Genomic DNA, 20,622 nt, shown 5'->3' on the forward strand with positions numbered 1-20,622 from the left:
TGAAGGTTGTGAGAAACTCAGACTCTTCATCAAGGGTAGCTGCCAAAACAACTATCAGCATTGAGCTTCATAAAGATTGAATTCTTTCCCAATTTAGCAAACTCTCGTCCACAGACGACATAGGATGAACTTCGTGTTCAACTGCTTTGCCAAGCTGGGGAAGACCCACGCAAATTCTGATCGACCCATTGGGTTTTGGCATTGGGACCATCCCCGATCACCATCTTGTTGGTCCTGTCACAGGTGAAATAACCCCTTGCTTCAACATAGAGTCAATTCAATTTTCATTACTTTTGGTAAGAGCAGATGAGGAACTTTTCTGGGTGTAATCAGGCACACTGGCTTTGTTTCAGGATGGAGGGTGATGTGGTATGCTGTCTTCAGCTTCCTAGTCCTGCAAACAGCTGTGGAAAATCAGTTTTTGGGCTGATCTTCTCAGCTTTCCAGTTCCTCTACTCTGCAAATCAGATATAAGTCAGTTCAGGTATTCCTGATCATAAATGAGCAACTCTGACTCACATACAACGTTTCTGTGATTTCTTTCTTTCAATATTGGAGTGTTGCCTTCAATCCTCCTATTGCCTTGAGTTCTTGAGTAGCCCGCCTGGACCTTAGGGTTTTTGCATGATGACTGAAGACAGCTTCTCTCCGAGCATGATCCAGCATCTGAAAGAACTGAAACTCAGCATCTGTGTCTATCTTAAAGGCTATCTTGTTTCCCTCTACTAGTATATCAGCATTCCAATAGCTTCCGTTTGGTTCCTGGATCTCTCCAAGGAAAGGCACCTCAATATCATGGATATCATTTGCCTCAAAGATCTTGCCACTTTTCAAAGGCTTCTCTATGTACATAATCTGTACAGGCTTCTTGCTACTGCACTTAGCCTGGAAGTGGCCCATCTTTTTGAAGAAATGGCATTTAGCCTCTTTGTTAGGGCAGTTTTCACACCTGTGTTTTTCCCTGCCACACTAACTGCAGTTATCTTGGAATGTTGATGGATGCTTTTCCTGTCTCCCCTGCTTTTTACAACAGCTTTTCCTTTTTAATATTTGAAAACTCTATCATGTCTGATGCTTTTGGGATAGGGCTCTCCCTGTCACCTCAAACCACAGCTCGATTCTGTTTCCCGGCCTCAGATTTTCTGCTCAGTTGGATTGCCTTTGCTAAGGATAGATTGTCCCTCGACTGCAAGTGGTCAGACAAGGCACTATCCGACACTCCCACGATGATTCCACCTCTGATCAGTTCATCTTTTAAGCTGCCATACTGATGGTCCTCTCCAAGTCTATATAGGTCATTTATGAATGAATCAACACTTTCCCCTTGATGTCAGGTACATTTTTTAAATTTAGTCCACTGAACAATGATATTTTTTCTTAGATTGAACTAAGTATCAATGTGTTTTGATCACTTCATTGTATGTGGCTTTCTCCTCATTAATACCCTGTGTGATGAGGATATCATCCACACAATCACCTATCCCATATAACATCGCACTGAGCTGCCTTTGCAACGAAGCCCAATGGTTGCGATATCCAACACCATTTCAGCCATGCTTCTGCTTGGCTGATCCCTGGGACTTTCTCAAAGCTTTCAGTTGATGGTAAAGACTTCTCCACCATTTAGTATTATGCAATATTATTGACTAATACAAAATACTTAACGAGTCTTCAGAGGTACATGAAACAGGTGTTTTTTTGGAACACATCTTAGTGCTCTGGCTTACATCTTCCACAAGGCTGTACGAGAGACCAAATCATGTGATGTTTCATCACTTCCTGTGATGATGTGCACAGTACATGATTAGCATATTAAACAGTTAGACTTAACCCATTCGTAACCCATTATCGAATATAACACATTATACTACAGCTGTGAGTTAAGACACGGGCAGTAGAGCTTTAATTACCTCAAGTTTACAGTTGTAAAAGCAGTAGATAAGCTAAGGTGAGGCAAAGTCAGGAGATGTTACAGAGTTGGAAAAAAGCAGTCTTAGTGATGGCACAAATATGAGGTTGGTAATTCATCTCAGGATCAAATGTGACACCAAGGTTGTGAATAGACTGGTTTAATCTCAGAATATTTCCAGGGAGAAGGATGGAGTTGGCAGCTAAGGAAAAGAGTTTGCAGGGACTGAACATACGAGTTAGGAACAGGAGTAGGCCACTCAGCCCTTTGAGCGAAAACAATGGCTTCAGTCTTCCCACTATTTAATTGGAGAAAATTCCAATACAGGATGCCAGATAAGCAGTCGGATAATTTAGTAACATTAGAGGAGTCAAAAGAAGTGATGATGAGGTAGAGCTGGGTGTCGTCAGCATACATGTGAAAATGAATGCTGTGCCTTCCTATGATGTTACCAAGGGGCAGCATTTAGATGACTAATAAGAGGGGGCTAAGAATAGATCCTTGGGGGACACTAGAGGTAATGGTGTGGAGCAGAAAAACAAACCATTGCAAGTGATTGGCTACAATTAGATATAAATGGAGCCTCATAAGAGCAGTCACACCCTGCTAAATGACATTGGATAGATTTTTGGAGGATGGTGTATGTGTGTGTGTGGTCAACTGTGCCAAAGGCTGCCAACGGATCAAGAAAGACTAGGAGGGAAAGTTTATCTTTGTCACAGTCACATTGGATGTTTTAAGATTAACTGTTCATATTTAATAAGGGTCATGATATTCTTAGTGACCAGTTCTATTTTCTGGTAATCTTTGCTCCACTTTTTTATGACAAAGATTTTACAACTTTTCATTAAACTTCATTTTTATTTTCAAATGCTAATGTAGCAGCTTGCATTTCAGCTTCTTTTTATTTTTATTTCTAATGTTTATAATTTGCAATTTTGTTCTCTTTGCCTAACATCCATATTTTGTCTGATGCATTAAACATTGGCAATTAACTCAAACAGAAACTCCAAATACCCTTCATTCAGCCCTAAAATACTGCAAAATAATCCAAGTGACAAAAAACTTTACAGTTGAACTCCTGTACTGCTCATACTACATATAGCCTTTTATGTGTAAGTTTTTGCATTTATGTAAATTAGACGTGCCAGCATCCACTATCAGCAACAAGTCCTCCCAGATAAAGGAATAGCAAGGTTAGATGCGAATAGTCTTTTAGAATTTAATGTAAAATATGGGAGCATTTATTTAGGTTGTGTCTTTGTGTTTTTCTTTTCTAATTGGTTATTCCCATTACTCATCTGCCAAAGTCTCCCAATAAGTATAATGAGGCTTGGCTGAGGCCCAGACTCCCACAAAAGGGTTAACTTTGTTGATACAGTTGCAGAGAATTGCAAACTTTGCTTGGTTATTGACAGATTTATGATGTTATAATAAGCTATTTTTCTGTGATCTCTTTTGTCATTGATTCAATGTTTATATACACAAGATAAGGAGGCGTCAAGAGCTTATAACTTCTGTGGAAGGTCTGGTTGATTGTTACTTTTGTAGGGTTGTAGCAGCCATAGTTTTTTTTTTAAAGAAAATTATGTATGGGTATTGTTAAGCAGTTCTACACATGCCATTCAATATTATATTGGATTCATTGAAAAAGAAAAAAAAAATACTTCAACAAATTAAGATGAAGAGAGACTTTCAACAAGTTAAGGCGGAGAGAAATTCACAGATAGATCTTAGAACATTGCAACAGGTGGAGGCCACTGCATGGATATATTAGTTCATTGGTTCTATATTGGGTGAATGGGCATGGAAGTGCTGTGAGTTGGTATGGAGAGCTTGAGAGATCACTGGGAGTTGGTGGGGGGCATGGGTTAACATGAGTTAGTATTGAGGGGGCATGGAGGGCATCAGCAAGACTTTTTGACCTTAGCTTCCAAAAGATTTCCAAATCCAGACTATGGTTCATGATTTCTCTGAGGGACCACGAACTATGAGTCATGCAGAAGCTGGCCTGACTCCACAAAAATTGCATGGTCTAGGAGATGCCTGGCATGGAGCCAGCTGGGTCGGATTACAGGGTACAGGCCTGTTACCTATAATCTTAGCCCATGACACCAAAATTTGGATGTGCCGGGAATGGGGGTAGAATCCCAGAATCAGGCCCCGCTTGCCATTTTTAAATGGCTCCAGAGTCCTTACGACTTTGCGAAAATCCTGCCCATTAATTGTACACTAATATAAACACCAATCACAGCAGAAGCTTCAGGTTCGATTAACAGAGTCCACGCCCCATTCTGCACCAAGATTCATGTAGTGGCCTCCTCATGTTGCTCTGTTCTAACTTGCACATGTGAGTCTCTCTTAACTTAACTTGTTCAAAGATTATTTATTTTACCTCTCACTGGTCCAGTACTTCAACCCACCACAAACTCTGATCGTAAGTCCTCCATCCAGCTGTCTTCCCTGCACCTTGTCCATCCCAAAGCGCTCCTGTTCTCCAACTTATGCAATTCTATGGGAAATCCTTCAAACTAGATCCTCAATCTTCGAATTATGGCAACTTGAGATTTCTTCGTCAGCAGTTCTTGCAACATTGGCAATTAATCCTTAATTCTTGGTGACTCCATGACAATCTGGGGGAGTTTTGGCAACTGTAGTCAGGGAGGAGAGAACTGACCAGAATTCTTGCACCTATTGGAAATATAAGTTCCTGCTGGAAATTATTGGACCTGAGATGCAAATAGGGATAAATTTGGCTGTAATGTCTCACTCCACCCATCACACCTTATCCCTCCCCACTCCCACTAACCCAACTTTGCCAATAAATAATGACCAACAAAGTGCAGTACTGAAGACACATTACTACTTTTGAAACTGTACCTCAGCAAAAAAGAAGCTGAAGGGAGGGGCGAGTATACAATCCTTTTAAAAAGCTCCACAAAATATTAAATTATTTTGATACCTATTTCACTTACAAACATTTAAGTAATGTAGGAGCATAGGAAATGAAATAATTGCTTTTTGATAGAGCTTTTAATTTTTTTTCCACAGTTCTGACTAAACCAAGGCCTCACAGCGATGATTACAGCACAATGAAAAAGATTCCCCCACCAAAGCCCAAAAGGAGCCCCAACACCAGACTGACGGGTTCATATGAAGAAATCTACATAAGAAAACCATCTGTATCTAAATTCACAAGCACAATGGCTAAAGCAGCTCACAGCACTGGAACTATTCAACGAGCTGCATCTGCTGACGGGCCCCACTATGGTATGTTAAGTCTCCACCTGTCACAAGAAGAGGATGTGGAACCTGTTTATATAGAAATGGGAGGGACTGGTGGAGCAGGCGGAAATTATCTGACAGAGGTGGACAGTCCCGATCAAGGAGAATCTGTTTATGAAGAGATGAAATATTGTTTGCTAGAAGGTGATTCAGGCGATTCTATCTTTGCAAAGCAGGCAGTGTGTCCTCCCCCTCATGCAGAAATGAAAACCCAGACTTTGCTTGAGGATTTCAGGACAGGCAGTCCTACCATGACAGGCTGCCAGGAATTAGTATGCGACATTCCACCGCCATTTCCAAACCTCCTCCCCCATCGACCCCCTCTGCTGGTATTTCCTCCAACACCAGCACAGTGTTCCCCTGCTTCTGATGAATCACCGCTTACTCCCCTTGAGGTCAAAAGGTTGCCAGTTCTAGAAACAAATTTAAATTACTCTGTGCAATCGGATGGCATATCCCCTGCCTCTCAACAATACACAAACCATCAAAAAGGAGAAAGTGAGCCACCAGCATCTCCTGGACTGGGTGTGTTCAGTATATCAGGAAAGATGTCTCCTCCCTCAACACCTCCTCCTCTTCCATTAATTCCTACTCCACCCTACAGGCAAACTTCACATTTTATTTTCCCACCAGACACTTCCACCTCTTGTTTTGCCAATGCAGGAAAACTAGTTATGAGCACAGATGTTCCCAAAGTACCTCAGAAACCTAATCCTTTACAAGGAGGAACTTCTACAAACTCTACAAGATTGCCTTGTTCACCAGTAAAAACCTGCAGGACAGAATCTGGGAAGAACCTTTCCTCCTCGGCAGGGAATGCATCACTATTTCCTTACTCTTCCACTATTGCTAGGCCAATTACCAGCCCACTTGATGAGCTGAACAGTCTTTTCAGCTCAGGTCGAAGTCTTCTGCGAAAATCAGCAGCGGGAAGGAAGATACGGGAGCAAGCAAGTGAGTAATTTAAATTCTGTACAATAAATCTGAGAAGTCAACTGTGTCATGGGGAGCAAGATATATTTAAGTAATGGCTCAGTATCTGAGCCAGAAAGTAATGGGCTCCAGCTCCACTCAAAAGACATTAGCATCTAATCCTGGTTGATACTTCAGCATACTAGTAAGTGCTGCACTGTCAGGGGCATCATCTTTCAGATGAAACATCGCTTTCAGCTGGGGTAAAAGATCCCAAAGCATTATTCAAAGAAGAGCAGGGGAGTTCTTTCTGGTGTCCTCAACAACATTTATCCTTCAAGGAAGTAAAACAGATTTTCTGGTCATATATGTCATTGCTGTTTTATGGGACCACATTGAGTGCAAATGGGCTGCCACATTTCCCTACATTGCAACTATGACTGGAAAGGACTTTGGGAGATCCTGAGGCTATGAAAGGTGTGACATAAATGCAAGTTCTTTCTTTTTTAATGGGGTTCAGGCATTTCATTGACTCGCATGGAAAAGCATGAATGTTTATAAAATAAATAATCCTCGCTAAATAAATAAATACCTAATTAACCATTTACAGTAAGAACTCACATTTATAAAATACCTTATGCATCTTTAAGACATCTCAAAGTTGTCTTCTCTGATTAATTATTTTTTTAAATGAATCACTGTTGTTATGCAGACAAATATGCCAACAAACCTATTTGCACACAGCTAGATCCCACAAACAGAAATTTGGTAAAGAACCAGTAGCGCTCTATTGGTGCTGCTCGATGCTGGAAGGCTTGTGTCAAGATGTTTCCCTGCTTCTCTTAATGTAGAGAATGATTCTTCAATTCCACATCCTAAATAATATTTGCAGGAAGTTTGGGCTGGAATAATAAATGAGCTTTTAAAAAGTTGGACAAACAAAATAAAGAGGAAAAAACTTTAAGGCCTGAATTTTCAGCTCGGCACATGGGTGCGATTAGTGAGCCGAGGAGCAGTTGAGAAACAGATTGCCGACCACGATTGTACCCAACTGCGATTTCACACTGGCTGGTCAATTAATAGTTAGCCAGTGTGAAGCGTCCGCTGATACGATCAGCACTGCCTGGTTGGGAGAAGGGCGTGCACTGAAGTCACCGTGGGCAAGGGGGAGCACGGAATGAAAACTCCCTGAAGGCAGAGAGCTGCCTCAGAGAGCTGTAGAACTTAAATACATAAAATAAAGATTTTAAAAGCCAGGAAAAAATGATGTCCATGCATCATAAACAGTCACTTCAACATATACAACATTAAAATGCTGTCCAAACATTTTTATTTTTTTTAATTTAATGACGGAAACCTCATCCTGTCCTTGGATTAGGTTTCCTGAAAATTGCTTAGGTTGCCTGGCTAATTCGCCACCTGCCAACCAGTTAATTGTGTCATTAATGGGCTTAATAGCCCTCTTAATTGTCAGCAGGCAATCTTCCGAGTTTAGCCCATGCCTGCTGACCGAAAAATCGCATGAGTGCACGATGATGTTGGGATGCTTGCCCAACGTCATCGCGTGCTATTTTATGCTCGAGCGTGTTGGGCGCGCGCCTGCAAGCTGAGCAAAAAATTCTGCCCTAAAAGTTTACTGAGGGAAGCACAAATGGAAAAAAACACTTTTAGTTTACCTAGATGTTTAGTAGCCATACGGCAGCATTCCACATTTTTCCTTAGTTCAAACACAAATTATAAGTCTCTTTGCACTTAGTGCACATGAAATTATGCCCACAACATTCATGCTAACCTTATAAAATAATTGGCTGGGAATTTCTTTGGAACTACTTCCACTCCATTACAGTAATTTTGCTAGAAGTTCTCTGTTTATGCAGATAAATGGTGTTCTTGCCACACAAAGTTTCACTGGAGGGGGAGCAGCTGCGAGCAAACTGGCAACCATTGCCTCAGAGGGCATGGTGCGAAAGTCAGTGTGCCATTTCCAACAGCCATGATCACTATCCAAAATCCTGTTTGCCATTTGGATCAATTAGCATACCATTATAGTACTGGTTATATGGCTATTTTGGAGCAGCTAATAAAAGTAGGTTGGTAGCAATAATTAGCTACAACATCATTCCATCCCACCTCGTCTAGTGATGGCAAGTCATAAATTCATTCAATGTCACAGATACTAAATTTATATTTTTAATGGGACTCTCATTGCTAATGTTGGATAACAGCAAAGATAGATACCAATGGTAGTGAATTCTTCTCTACATCCGCAGTATGATGTCTCTCAGGTTATCAGGAATAGAATCACATGTTTCTGCTTCATGGATTATAAATTTCAGGTATTTCTAAAATTGAGATAAACTGCTGGTCCTGACATGCAAGCATTCATAGACTGGAAAGGACAATCACAATGCCGCTTTGATTGGAGTACCATATAATGGCAAATCCATTAGACTAATAGAGAAATGAAAACAAACTTGGATTATAGGACTTATTCCATGACCCAGTAGGCAGTCGAGATGATGGTTTCGTTGTGGTCCTGCTGTACTGAAGTGGGGTAGGTATATCATCCAGAGGTATATCATTCCTTATATTCAACAAGAAATTAGACTTCTCACCTCCCACAAACCAGGAGCAGGGATTAAAAAATATATATGTTTTTTAAAAAAAGTACCCCTGCCCCTGGGCAGCCACATTTGGTGACCACTACTTGTTTGACGACCACCACAAAACTATTCCAAGAACACTGAGCAAGTGAATACCTGAAGGAAATTTATAAAACGGTGCTCCCAACTTGGAACCGTTCAGATTACATCCAACTTCTGATTAGGTGCTCTCAGCGGCCCCTGTAATTCCCATTGTATAATCATACATGCAATGTTGGCTCTCAAAAATGACAATTGCTTAATCTGAGATCAATACATCAGCTTGGAATGTTCAAATTGGAAAAAAGCTAAATTGTTCAATGAAAACTAATCAGAATATATTTAAATTTCCAGCTTGGTTTAAGAGCACTTCAAAGAAAAAAGACATGTCAGAAGGGTGGCATCCCAACTTCCAGAGGGTGGAGAATTCAACCCAAATCTATCCCTAGTTGCGTACAAATGTGTCATTTCACATTTAGTGGCCATGTGAATGATTGGTGTGGGAAATGGAAAACATCAAAGAGCAGATTCATTTACTGAAGTGGTGCTTCATACTTGGTAGCTAATGTTACTACTTGACAAAAGATTAGCAGTGTCCATGCTTTGACAGTATTCATACAGGATATGTACTAATGATACAGTCAATTTGCAACTTCCATCTGTTTTGTCTCTTGACTTGGGATCAGACACAGACTTCATAACACCTAGCCTTCCATAAAAAGGTGAATAACACAAACTGGCAGCAATGACCTTGAAAGATCTTGTCTATATTTCAATAGACTGCTTTATTTGAAATTGATTGGCAGCTCTGACTGAGCCTTTCAACTTGAAAAGTGCTGATGATACTAAATCTGTGGAGAATTTAGTCTGTGGACTAAATCTGTGGAGAGTAACACATCTGTAGTCCTAATACGGGACACAAGTGGCAGCCATGGCTCAATGGTGGCACACTCACCTGAGATAGAAGTTTGTGGATTCCAGTTCCATTTCAGAGACATGAATGTATAATCCAGGTCAACACTGCATTGCAGCAGTTAAGGTGTGCTATCCTTTGGATGAGTCATAAAATGATGCCCCCTCAGCCCCCCTCCCACTCACCCCGCCCCCCCCCCAACCCCCGCCCACACAGATGGATGTAAAGATCTCAAAGAACTATGTCAGAGATGAGTAGGAGAGTCTTCCATGGTGTCCTGGCCAGTATTTGTCCCTTAACCAACATCAGAAACAAACGATTGGGTCATTAAACAGCCAATAGAGAAACTGAGCATCCAGAAATTCAATACACTCATCCTTGATTTCTTGATCTTAATCCACTTTCCACATAGGTAAGACTCAGATAACAGGGCCAGCAAGTCCTCAGGGATTCAAGAATTCCAGAAGATATGTCTTCTTGAGGGATTGAAGGGTATTAAGAGAATCCTTTTTTCTGAATTTGGTCCATAATTTTTGGAATTAGAGAGAACGATTGGAAAGCATAAAATAATTTGCAGTGCTGAACACAAAGGATCATTTGCTCTTGTACCTTATGCCTTGCACAGAGACCAATTTAAATAACTTCACTTTAGTTGATCTATGAACTGTTTAACTAAAGGAAAAACTTGCATTTATATATATTTTTTATTTGTTTGATGTGTCACTGGTGAGGCAGCATCTATTGCCCATCCCAAATTGCCCCAAATATGGCACCTTTCATAATCGCAAAACAGCCAAAAGTGCTTCACAGCTAACAAAGTGTAGTCACTGTGGTATAAAAATGATGCGTTCACACATAGCAAGGTCCCACAAAAGGCAATGAGAATTAACAGAATAATTGAGCATAAATTGTTACCTGAACAGAACATAAATTGTTACCTTTGCAAAGTGCAATACATGCATGAAAGCTGTTAGCAGCCCTTGTAAAGGCTGTCAACATCTTTATCCCCATGCCCAACCACTTTGTTTTAAATGGCTAGCATCTTTAATTTCTACCTAAGGTGATATCCAAGTCCTGTCTGGCTCTGGAGATCAGTGTGCTATATTACTGGGCTGTTCTTCACAGGACTGAAAATGAATGGTGGTGAAAGAATGGCTGATCTTGTTAATCACCCAAAGTACCCAGAGCACTGGTTTATCCGATACAAAATCATGAAGACTACAATGTACAATGCCACTAAATCAAGTTCATTGAGTTTACACGCTGACCATGTACAAGGTGCATTCAAATTTAAGAAGCTCTGGATAATATAGCTGGACTGCCTGAGAAGTGTTCCTGTCACTATTCCATCACATTTCTACTCCAATTTAGCGCTGAACAAGAGTCATATGGGCTCGAAACATTATCTCTGTTCCTTTTTGCACAGATGTGGCCAGACCTGCTGAGTCTTTCCAGAATTTTATGCTTTTGTTCCTGCCACTGGTATCATGTCAGATAGGTGGTCCAGGGGGATGCTTTCAAACCAGGTGGCTCTTTTTATCCCCCCTGAGTAGCCCACTCTTCCATTTCAATTACCACCTCTGTATGCCTGGCTCGCAAAGGATAACCCTTGAAAGGTTCATTGCTCTCCAAGTGATATTTTCTGCAGCTCTTTACTAACTGCAGGTTCCTAGTAATGTGAGTGTCAATCCTCATGACATTCCTACTGCTTTAAACTTACCTTGCAATACAATGATGTCAAGCTGGTGAGATACAGGTTCATGCTTCTAAGTCTTTTTGGACTTTCTTAGCCTTATCTATTTTAATACCATTCAAGCAATATTTATGTTGCTTATTTTATTGATCATAAGTGCAGTACTTTACATTTGTTTGCTTTGAATTTAATCTGCCATCACTTTTGTCCATTTACATTTTTGATCCAACTCATTCTCTCTAATAACAGAATGGCTTTTACCTTCTTTCCCTTCTAATTTAGTACTCTCGAGTCACGAGCACAAATTGGAGAATGCAGTACAATGGTTAGCAGTCCTACTCACAGAACTACATACTTTCCAGCTTTCTTCTCCAATTTGCAATCCTCTCAAGCGAGACTGTGTTGGAGCTATTGAATGGTATTATTGAATTGTTTATTTTCAAATCTAACCAACAGGAACCACCAAGTGCCTCACATTAAATCAATCACATCTTTCCAATAACTTTTTCATGCTGATTTGAGCAACCATTTTCATCTTCATTCAGGCCACCATGCACAAAAAAAGTGACATTTCTCATATAACAAAAAACATTACACATTTCTGAAAGCAAAGTCGGAAGTTCAACCATAGAATCAGTTAAGTGATGTTAGAAATATGCGGAGGACAATTTAATGCCTAAGCTTAACATCTGGCTGGGCTCAGGCCCGAGTCCACTTAGGTTTAGATGCCGGGAATTTTCAGCTTGCTGTGTGTGGGACAAAGGACCATAAAAGTTGTAGCTTTCACTTTTCACTACAATTTTCAAAGTGTACCTTTATCCACCGCACATGACTACCAGGTAGAAAATCAAGAGGAAATTGCAGCTGCTGTTCATGAATTGTGCATATGTGAAACCAAACTACCCACAGAGCTTGTGTTATGTGAAAAGCAGGCAGAACATTTTAAAATATGTTGCTGTCAGGAAAAATATATTTGTTATTAATATTTTATACAGATTAAGTCGTTAAATAAAAATTGAGCTGACAGTGTTAGAAATGAGGTTTTCTCATTTCTCATTTCTCAGGGACTAATGTTTGCAACTGAAACATATTCCAAATGTCAGTTTACTGTGGGCTACACCGTGACAGGTCTACTAGCCCCACTTATTTGCAGTCTATGAAAACATTTATGTTCATGGCTGACAAAGTAAAATCACATGATGTAACTATTCTTTGGGCTATACTCGAGCTAAAGTATCTGTAAGGTAGCTACTTGAATTAATTCACATGTCCAAACCAACCACCAGTGCTCATATTTAATCTGTACTGAAAATGAGAGGTGCACTTAATGGTCTGGATTCCAGCCTGTTTAATCTTCCCTCTTTTTTTTCTTTCATGGGATGTGGGTGGCATTAACAAGGCCAGCAGTTGTTGCCCATCCATAATTGCTGTTGTACTGAGTGACTTACTACATTGTTTCAGAGGGCAATTGAGGGTCAACAACATTGCTGTTGGTCTGGATTCACATGTAGGCCAGCAAATTTCCTTCCCTAAAGGGGGATTAATGAACCAAATGGGTTTTTACAACAATTGATGATAGTTGTCATGGCCACCATTACTGAGACTAGTTTTATATTCCATCTTTATTATTGTGGGATTTGAACCTATGCCCCTAGAACACTGGATTACTAGCCCAGTAAAATTACCACTATGCCACCATCTCCTCGTCTTGGCCACTGGTGTGTGAAAGTTTCTCTGGGTGTGTGAACTGTAACCAACAAAAACACAAGTTGATTTAGTGTGCAGGAGGCCTCAGTATTCAAAAGAATGCTTCATATATACTTGTCTGATTACGCTCTTGTGAACAGACGTTGGTCAGTTTACTATGTTAAAGATGCTTCTTGTGTCACAATCCCTGATCCTTTTTCCTATGAATATTTCGGTCAGCCTCTACATACGTTTTCAGTTAATTATTTTATTTGACACATTTATTGGCATCTCCGTCTTTAATGTGGACCTTTGTCTTATGTCCCAAATGATTTGCATTTTCAAAAAGTTATACACAAATATCATATCCAAAGTACATCCACTTTGATTTATGGATGCTATCTTTCTAACCATTAGCAATGTGTTCTGGTAAATGGAGTATTTCTGCATTACTCAAGACATAGATGTTAGCTTTGACTTTTCTTGTTCCGAAGCTTGCTGTGCTGGAGGCACTCACAAGAGTTGTCTTCACCCTAACCTGGTGCACCTCCAGGAAGGAGTGTTGTTGGATAGTAATCAGAAATGGGAACTTTGGATCACCAAAGGATTTGATAGGGTAGATAGACAAAATCTATGATGAGAGAGCCAAGAGCAAGTGGGCAAAACCTTAAAATTATTAGGGTAGATAGACAAAATCTACAGTAGGAAAGCCCAGTACAAGTGGGCGTAATCTTAAAATTATAGCTAAACTATTCTGCGGTGATATCAGAAAGTACCTCTTCACCCCAAGGCCCAGACCTTTTGGTCAGCAGCAATGTTGGGCACATTGCTGCTGTCTGAAGTTTTCTGCGATGTGACTATATTGCATATTTTCAGCCAAGTCTGTTGCAGAAATGGGCCAGTGCAGACTCTCCAGGGCAAGCCTGGCGAACATAAAAGAAGATGGATAAAGTGAGGACACTCCCCTTTTTTACAACAGTAGCTGCTGTATTCAAGTAAGCTTTTAAAGGTCTCAAGTCCTTCAATGAGTGAGTGGGTCAGTGAATGGATAGGTGAGTGTGTGGGCGAATGGGTGGTCAGCTCGTGGGGTACTTGGGTTGGCCAGGTCTGGGGGAGACAGTCAGGTGGGGTGGAGTTAGTCGGGCCGGCTCGGGTAGGGTTGGGGGTGAATTGTGGTTCTCAGTTCAGTTAGACTGGTGAATTTCTCTGTTATACCAGAGATTAAACTGTGCAACATTTCCAAGATTAAGTATCTCAGGGTCGAAGACTCTCGCATAGTGTCCTGGGCAGCACAGATCAGCGAATTAGATGTTTCAGCTTCCTTGGAAATTATAGCACATGTGTGCGCCAGGACTTCCGCGGGGTCCAGAAGCAGAACACAGACTTAAGTCCAGATTTTGCTGCTCTTGACATCAGAAGATTCAGGCCAATAGGTAATGGGTATCTGGGTGTATATCATCTCAAAAGCTGTTGAGTCGAGCTCAATTGAAAATTTCAAAACTGAGAATTTTGTTAGGTAAGAGTATTAAGGGTTATAGAACCAAGGTGGGTAAATGGAGTTAAGATTCAGGCTAGTCATGTTCCAATTGAATGGCTCGGGGGGCTGAATAGCCCACTGCCATTCCTATGTTTTTCCTGTGACGTTCAACTACCTAGCACTGAGGGCTGATAAAGCAGAGGTACTAGTATGCCAGAGTCTGATCCAGACAGAAATGTGGCCCTGTTTTTCCTTTTAAAAACAGTTTAAATACTGGCAGAGCAAATTGGCAAAGTGAAAAATATGATTTTTTTAAAAATTCCAAAGTCCTTGGGCTATTACTTCTGTGACACAAGTCAATAAAGCAGGATCTCTTCCCAGCTCCTTATCCCACTTCCCACCCAAGAAAATGTTAGGAGTACTCACCCTAACTTGCTAATTTCCATTACCCCAAGCTTTGGGCTGAGGCTAGAGGCAAGGGTGGAGCCCCAATCATCACAAGAAGCAGTTAGTTAATACCATAGTGAAATTTAATAGATAACATAATATGGCAGGGAATGAGGAATGATTGCATTTTCCTTAAGATCCAATTGCATTACTATTTAAGTATTATGTAAATCAACATCTCTCAATGGTCTTAAGAGTTATATAAAACTTACCAGCATGGAAGTATTATGTCTAAAGTGTGAGGGATATTTATTTTGATAACACCATTGCTATTAACACCAGGAAAAATAACAAGTCCCTGGTTTAGTGATTACAATGCTGTACGTTTATGGATGAGATCCTACAGGATGTGAGTAATGAAGAAAATGACTGCTCCCTGGGGAAGTACTATAGTTTCTTATGGTGTTAATGCACAATGAGCACACATAATTCTATTTATTTGGCATTGAGATCAGCTGTAGTATAAATAAAAAGACAGGGGACGAACAACACATGCAGAAGATATGTGCTAGGCTTAGAAAGGCCTCAAAAGAAAAATGTTGATGAAGTTCATGCCTCATAATGCAATTTCACTGCCTGTAAGGTTCTGCTTCAGCATTTCTATACTGCTCTTTAAAGGGGATATCCATTTGATAGTCACCTCATCTGTTAACCCAGCAGTTTAATAATTTATTCCAATCTGTCCCTGGGTTTCATAACTGCAACTAATTGCACTTTCTTAAAGCTGCTCTAGGTCTGTGGGTTTTAGTGAGGAGAACTATAATTGAGTTCTCACAAAAGAGGATGTAAGTATGTCCCGTTAAGTTTTCTGCTCTATCTACTGGTTCTGGAAAAATAAGGAAAGGATCAGAAGAGGCATGCAGTGCACAATTTCACCCTGAAAGGGCCAGTACCATGGAATAGATGAAGAAGAAGAGAATCAAATCAGTCTTGACCACTGCTAGAAGAAGGCCATGGTCATCAATCATCCTATGTGAGTCAATGAACATGCAGCATGCAAATCATTTGTGCTCACTGTGTGCCTGCTATTTGTTCATAGTCACATTTCAATTGGTCACAGAGTAAATGTATTTGTGTGGGAGAAATGTAGAGTCTAGTGCTACCCCATAGGCACGAGCATGCATTTGAGAAGTCAGTGAACAGTTGTCAGAGTGAAGAAGTGGAGTGCTAAGATTCACTATAAGGCATCACCAAGTAAATCACAGGCAGCCTTTCAGAGGCCAGTAAAATTCTTTTACTCTCAAGATCTCATTACACATGAGGAAACATTTATTTTTTTCATCCACCCTCATCTTTGGCAACTGTAATGTTATTCTTCAGAAGAGAGTGTGAGTGAGGCAGAGGGGATAATCATCCATTTCAAAAAAGCCCATCTTCCTTTTTCAGCACCTCAGGGCCTCCAAAACTCTCTCTGAGAAGAGTGTGATCTGTTTTCCTGATCTTGTGCAAGCATCTCTAACCCTCAGTAGCAGGTTGTCTCTAAAAAAAACCACAGCCCCTTAAAACTGTTGTTAACAAATAAGAAAACCCCTAGCTTCATGGGCTGTATGCATGGGGCACTGTGATATTATGCAGTGGAGCTGGATGCAAGGTATGTCTGGGGGTGCGCTCAGCAGAAGGCCCCAGTGTTGGGGATCAAGAGGGGTGGAGGACAGGTGCAAAAGCCAGGGAGAGATGGGTGCCTTTTGGGGGTGGGGGTGGGGAGTCAATTAGAAAAGGAGGCCAGTGAAGGTTGCACCCCCTCCCCCCACCATCCCACCATTTCCTGCCCGAAGCCCACACAGGCTAACCTGACGGCTTCCACCACCATCTCCAATCTTTTCACATTGGCTGAAAAATTGCAGCGGTGGCGGGAAGTGGCCCTTAATTGACCACTTAAGAACCTTAATTGGAGCGAGTGTCGATGGGCCACCCTAAATCTCATCTGTTGCCTGTAAACTTGCATAAAGATCGTGGGTGCACAGGTAGGCAGTGGGAAAGTCACCGGCAGTATTTTATGAGTTTCATGCCTGCAAACCCATGGGGGGAATGTTAAATTCTGCCCCAAATTTCAGGAATTAACATCCCTGGCTGCATGCTCCCAGTCCCTTCTGAATGTGGCAATTGAGGGTTTCCTGACCTGTTAAATTGTGGCATCTCTCCACTTGTCCACCTCCACCGCAAAGTTTCCAACACCGCATCCATGAATGTGAGTGCCCTCTCTCTGCCCTAGGGTGGAATTCTCCATGCCTGCTGGCATTGGGCGTGCTTGACAGCATGAGCGGACAATATGGCGATGTTGTGAAACCAGTTTGCGATAATCCGCTCAGCCCATCGATGGCAGGCCGCATTTCCCGCCATAATACATCAGCATTTCATTACAAGGTCAGCCCCCAGGAATCATCGCTCCACCCCCCTGCTGGATCACCCGAGGATCACCCGGCCACATTAGTGTGATTGCACAACAGTATATATAAGACATGCACTTGGTGGACTGCACTTTGAGGGGAACCTGGGCGTGAATACACAGTAACGTTGCACGGCATTCACCAGGGTCTCCTGTTGACCTTCAAGGCTGAGGAATGTGGGAGACGTGGGGTCAAGGGAGGGCTGCCCTGCAATTGAGGCGTACTGGGGTGGTGGGATGGGGGGGAAGCGGGAGGGCGGCCCTGCGGTTGAAGGAAGTGCACAAGCACGTGCAGGGTGGGGGGGCAAGGAAGCAGCCATGCATTCGGGAACCCTTGTATAAGGTGACCATTCCTCTGCAGCTGAAACAGTTCAGACGCAGCCACATTGACAAGCACAGAGTCAGGTCTTTAGCTTATCTGCCCACTCAAGCAATGCAGAGGCATGAAAGTGCCACCAAGTGCTCCAGAGTTGTTCACTCCCTGGGCACAGACTGCAAACTAATGAGTATTTTAGTGGACTGCTGAACAGTTGGACGACTGGGTACATTGAACAATTTCCTGCTAAAGCTGGCCATGGATCAGTCACTGGTGGAGGTGCTCACAGTCCCTTGCAATATCATCATCCTGGTTTGGACCAGTCTCCCCCATGGTTCAAGCTAACAGTGCAGCCCTGCAGTGCAGGTTAGGAGACTGCCTGCGCCGAGCTGAGAGCACAGCATGCAGTCCAGTGGCCGAAGCTGCTGCCATTTGTTCTGGTGGAGTGGGGCAGAGGTGGTTGGTGTCTCAGGCAGCCATGCAGCACACTAAACTCTGGCAATCCAAGTGGTGGCCAGCTCTCTCCAGGATGCATTAAGGGGCCCTCAGGCTGAGCCAAGAGAAGTTCTTACCCAGGCTCACCCACTCATCTCTTTCTTTCATCCTGCAGGAGGAGTACATCAGGATCATGGAGCCTGGTGACCTAGCTGTATGCCTTCTTGGCACACAGAGAGTGGAGACAACAGAGAAGAGAGCAACAGACATGCCTGGCTGCACAGAGGGAGAAGCAGCATCGTCAGGAGGAAGGGGCAGCTGGGGCTCCCACAGATGTTGCTGAGAGCCACAGCGAGCTGTCATTAGCCAGCGCCTAGCTAGTCCCAGGGTCTATAAACGCCACCTTTCATTCCTGCAGATGACCAAGAACTAGTGTCGCTGAAGACCGCGCATGTCTAGGGAACTGGTTGGTCACATCTGCCAGCTACTGCAGGATTTGGCCCAATGGGAACGTGGACTGGCTGTGAAAGTGACTGTGGCGCTCAATTTCTGTGCCAGTGGCTCCTTTCAGGGCTCCACAGGTGACCTCGTTGGGATATCACAAGCCTTCACCCACAAATGCATCCATGAGGTCACGAATGCCATCTTCGTGAAGGCACACAACCTTGTGCATTTCGACCAGGACGAAGAGAGCCAGGATGCAAAGAGTGATTGGATTTGTCCAGATCTCAGGTGTCCCACAGGTGTAGGGTTCTATTGACTGCACCAAGTCAGGTCTCCATTACAAGTGGACAACTATGTCAACCACAAGGATTCCATTCATTGAATGTGCAGCTGGTGTGCGACCACCACAAACGCATCTTGCAGGTCTGCGCTTTGTTTCCAGGGAGTGTGCACAACTCCTACATTCTCAGTCAGTCACAGATCCCTGACATCTTCCAGGGCACATAGGTGCTGCTGGGATAGCTTTGAGGGGACAAGGGATACCTGCAGAGGACATGACTGATGACACCCATGCGACGGCCTCAGACTGTAGCAGATCGAAGGTATAATGAGGTTCATGCTGCAACTCGCAACTTGGTGGAGCAAACCATTGAGATGCTGAAAATAAGGTACCAGTGCCTGCACAGGTTTGGGTTTGGTGGAGCCCCGCAATATAGTCCACAGAGGGTGTCACGCATCATTGTAGCCTGCCGTGTCTTTACCTACCTGGCGCTGCAAAGGCGGAGAGGAGCTGGCCGAGTGTAGTGACTGGTCCCATAGATGGGATGAAGACGATGAAGGTGCATGTGAGAGAATGAATGGTGATGTCCCTTGAACTGACAGTGAGGGCACTGTGGATGTGTGATGGGTTTGTGAGTGTGTGAGTTGGGAGTGATGAGAAGAGTGACTTACCCTGGTGGAACTGAAGAGATCATTGTGGCACTTGGTGGCTGTCCTCTTCTGCAGGGCATTGGTGCTGACACCACTGCCACCACCTCCCAAACTGAATTGGTGATGCCTCTGCCCATCCTGCAGCCAGAGTGAGGGTAGAGGACATCATGACAGGCCTCCACGGTGTCCAAAAGGCACCGGAGAGCCCCATCATTGAACCTGGCTGCTGTAGTCTTTTCCAGGACATGTCTTCCATGCAGCAGATGTGCGCTGGAAGCACTGAGAGGTGTGAATGCACTTTAAATATGGCGTGAGGATGCGACAAGGTGATGGCTTTGTTGGTGAATGAAAGCCCACCTGCCACGGAAATGGAGTGTTTCCCGGGAAAGCATAATTAATGCAGTGGGTTTGGGACAATATGGCGTGTGAAGCTGTCATTACGGACAGCGGGTAAAACATCATTTTACCCGTCCACTACCGCACCTAGTGCAAATCTGGATTGATTTACCCCTAGTGTTCCATTTCCTTCTTCAAAATTGCAGCTTTAGCATTCAGCAGTTGCCTCCTGTAATTCAGTGCCGTTTCCTTTAAGAGGGGTGGATTGCCTTTAAGATGGGCAGTCTGCTTACACCACTACTGATCGCTGAGGCTGCCAATAGCACGGGTTCCCTCAGACTAATGCATTCAGCTTGTGAATGAGGAGGCAGTATCCAATTTGTGTGCTGCCTGCCTCCATGGTAACGAGCGTTACCAGTTGTGAATCGTGATCCCTGCGCCCAGAAAACAGCGTGACTGAGATGTAAGTTTTAAATCTAGTCAAATTACAAAAAATGACAATTGTGTATAGAAAACTCTTCTTGTTTTTACTGTTTTATTGAAAAGATTTAACTTCTGCTCATTAAGGAGCTAGCAAAACTGGAATACAGGGGTGGGGGAGTGATGTAAAATGGGAGGAGTTAATTCGAGTGGGAGGAAATGGTGTGCGGTATAATCACCAGCATAGATAAGAGTGAAAAGCTTCTTTCTATGATGATTATCTGCAGTTCTAGGTCAATGATTTACCTGTGAGTATCCAGTATATTTTCCTTAACTCTTTACACTTACTAGAGTCAGTCTTATGAGCGTGTTTTGATTTTCCACAGAGGCT

The 20,622-nt window shown here is 42.7% G+C and overlaps 1 protein-coding gene across 1 annotated transcript in view; it reads left to right on the forward strand.

Annotated features, from left to right (window-relative positions):
• Positions 1-20,622, forward strand: part of myo16 (myosin XVI) — a 657,504-nt gene that overhangs the window by 629,942 nt on the left and 6,940 nt on the right. Inside the window, exon 34 of the mRNA XM_041198724.1 lies at positions 4,961-6,148. Within this exon, the coding sequence (XP_041054658.1) occupies positions 4,961-6,148 (1,188 nt within the window). The remainder of the gene's footprint in view (positions 1-4,960; positions 6,149-20,622) is intronic.

The sequence above is a fragment of the Carcharodon carcharias genome, chromosome 11, assembly GCF_017639515.1.
Source record: "Carcharodon carcharias isolate sCarCar2 chromosome 11, sCarCar2.pri, whole genome shotgun sequence".
In the NCBI taxonomy this organism is placed as follows: Eukaryota; Metazoa; Chordata; class Chondrichthyes; order Lamniformes; family Lamnidae; genus Carcharodon; species Carcharodon carcharias.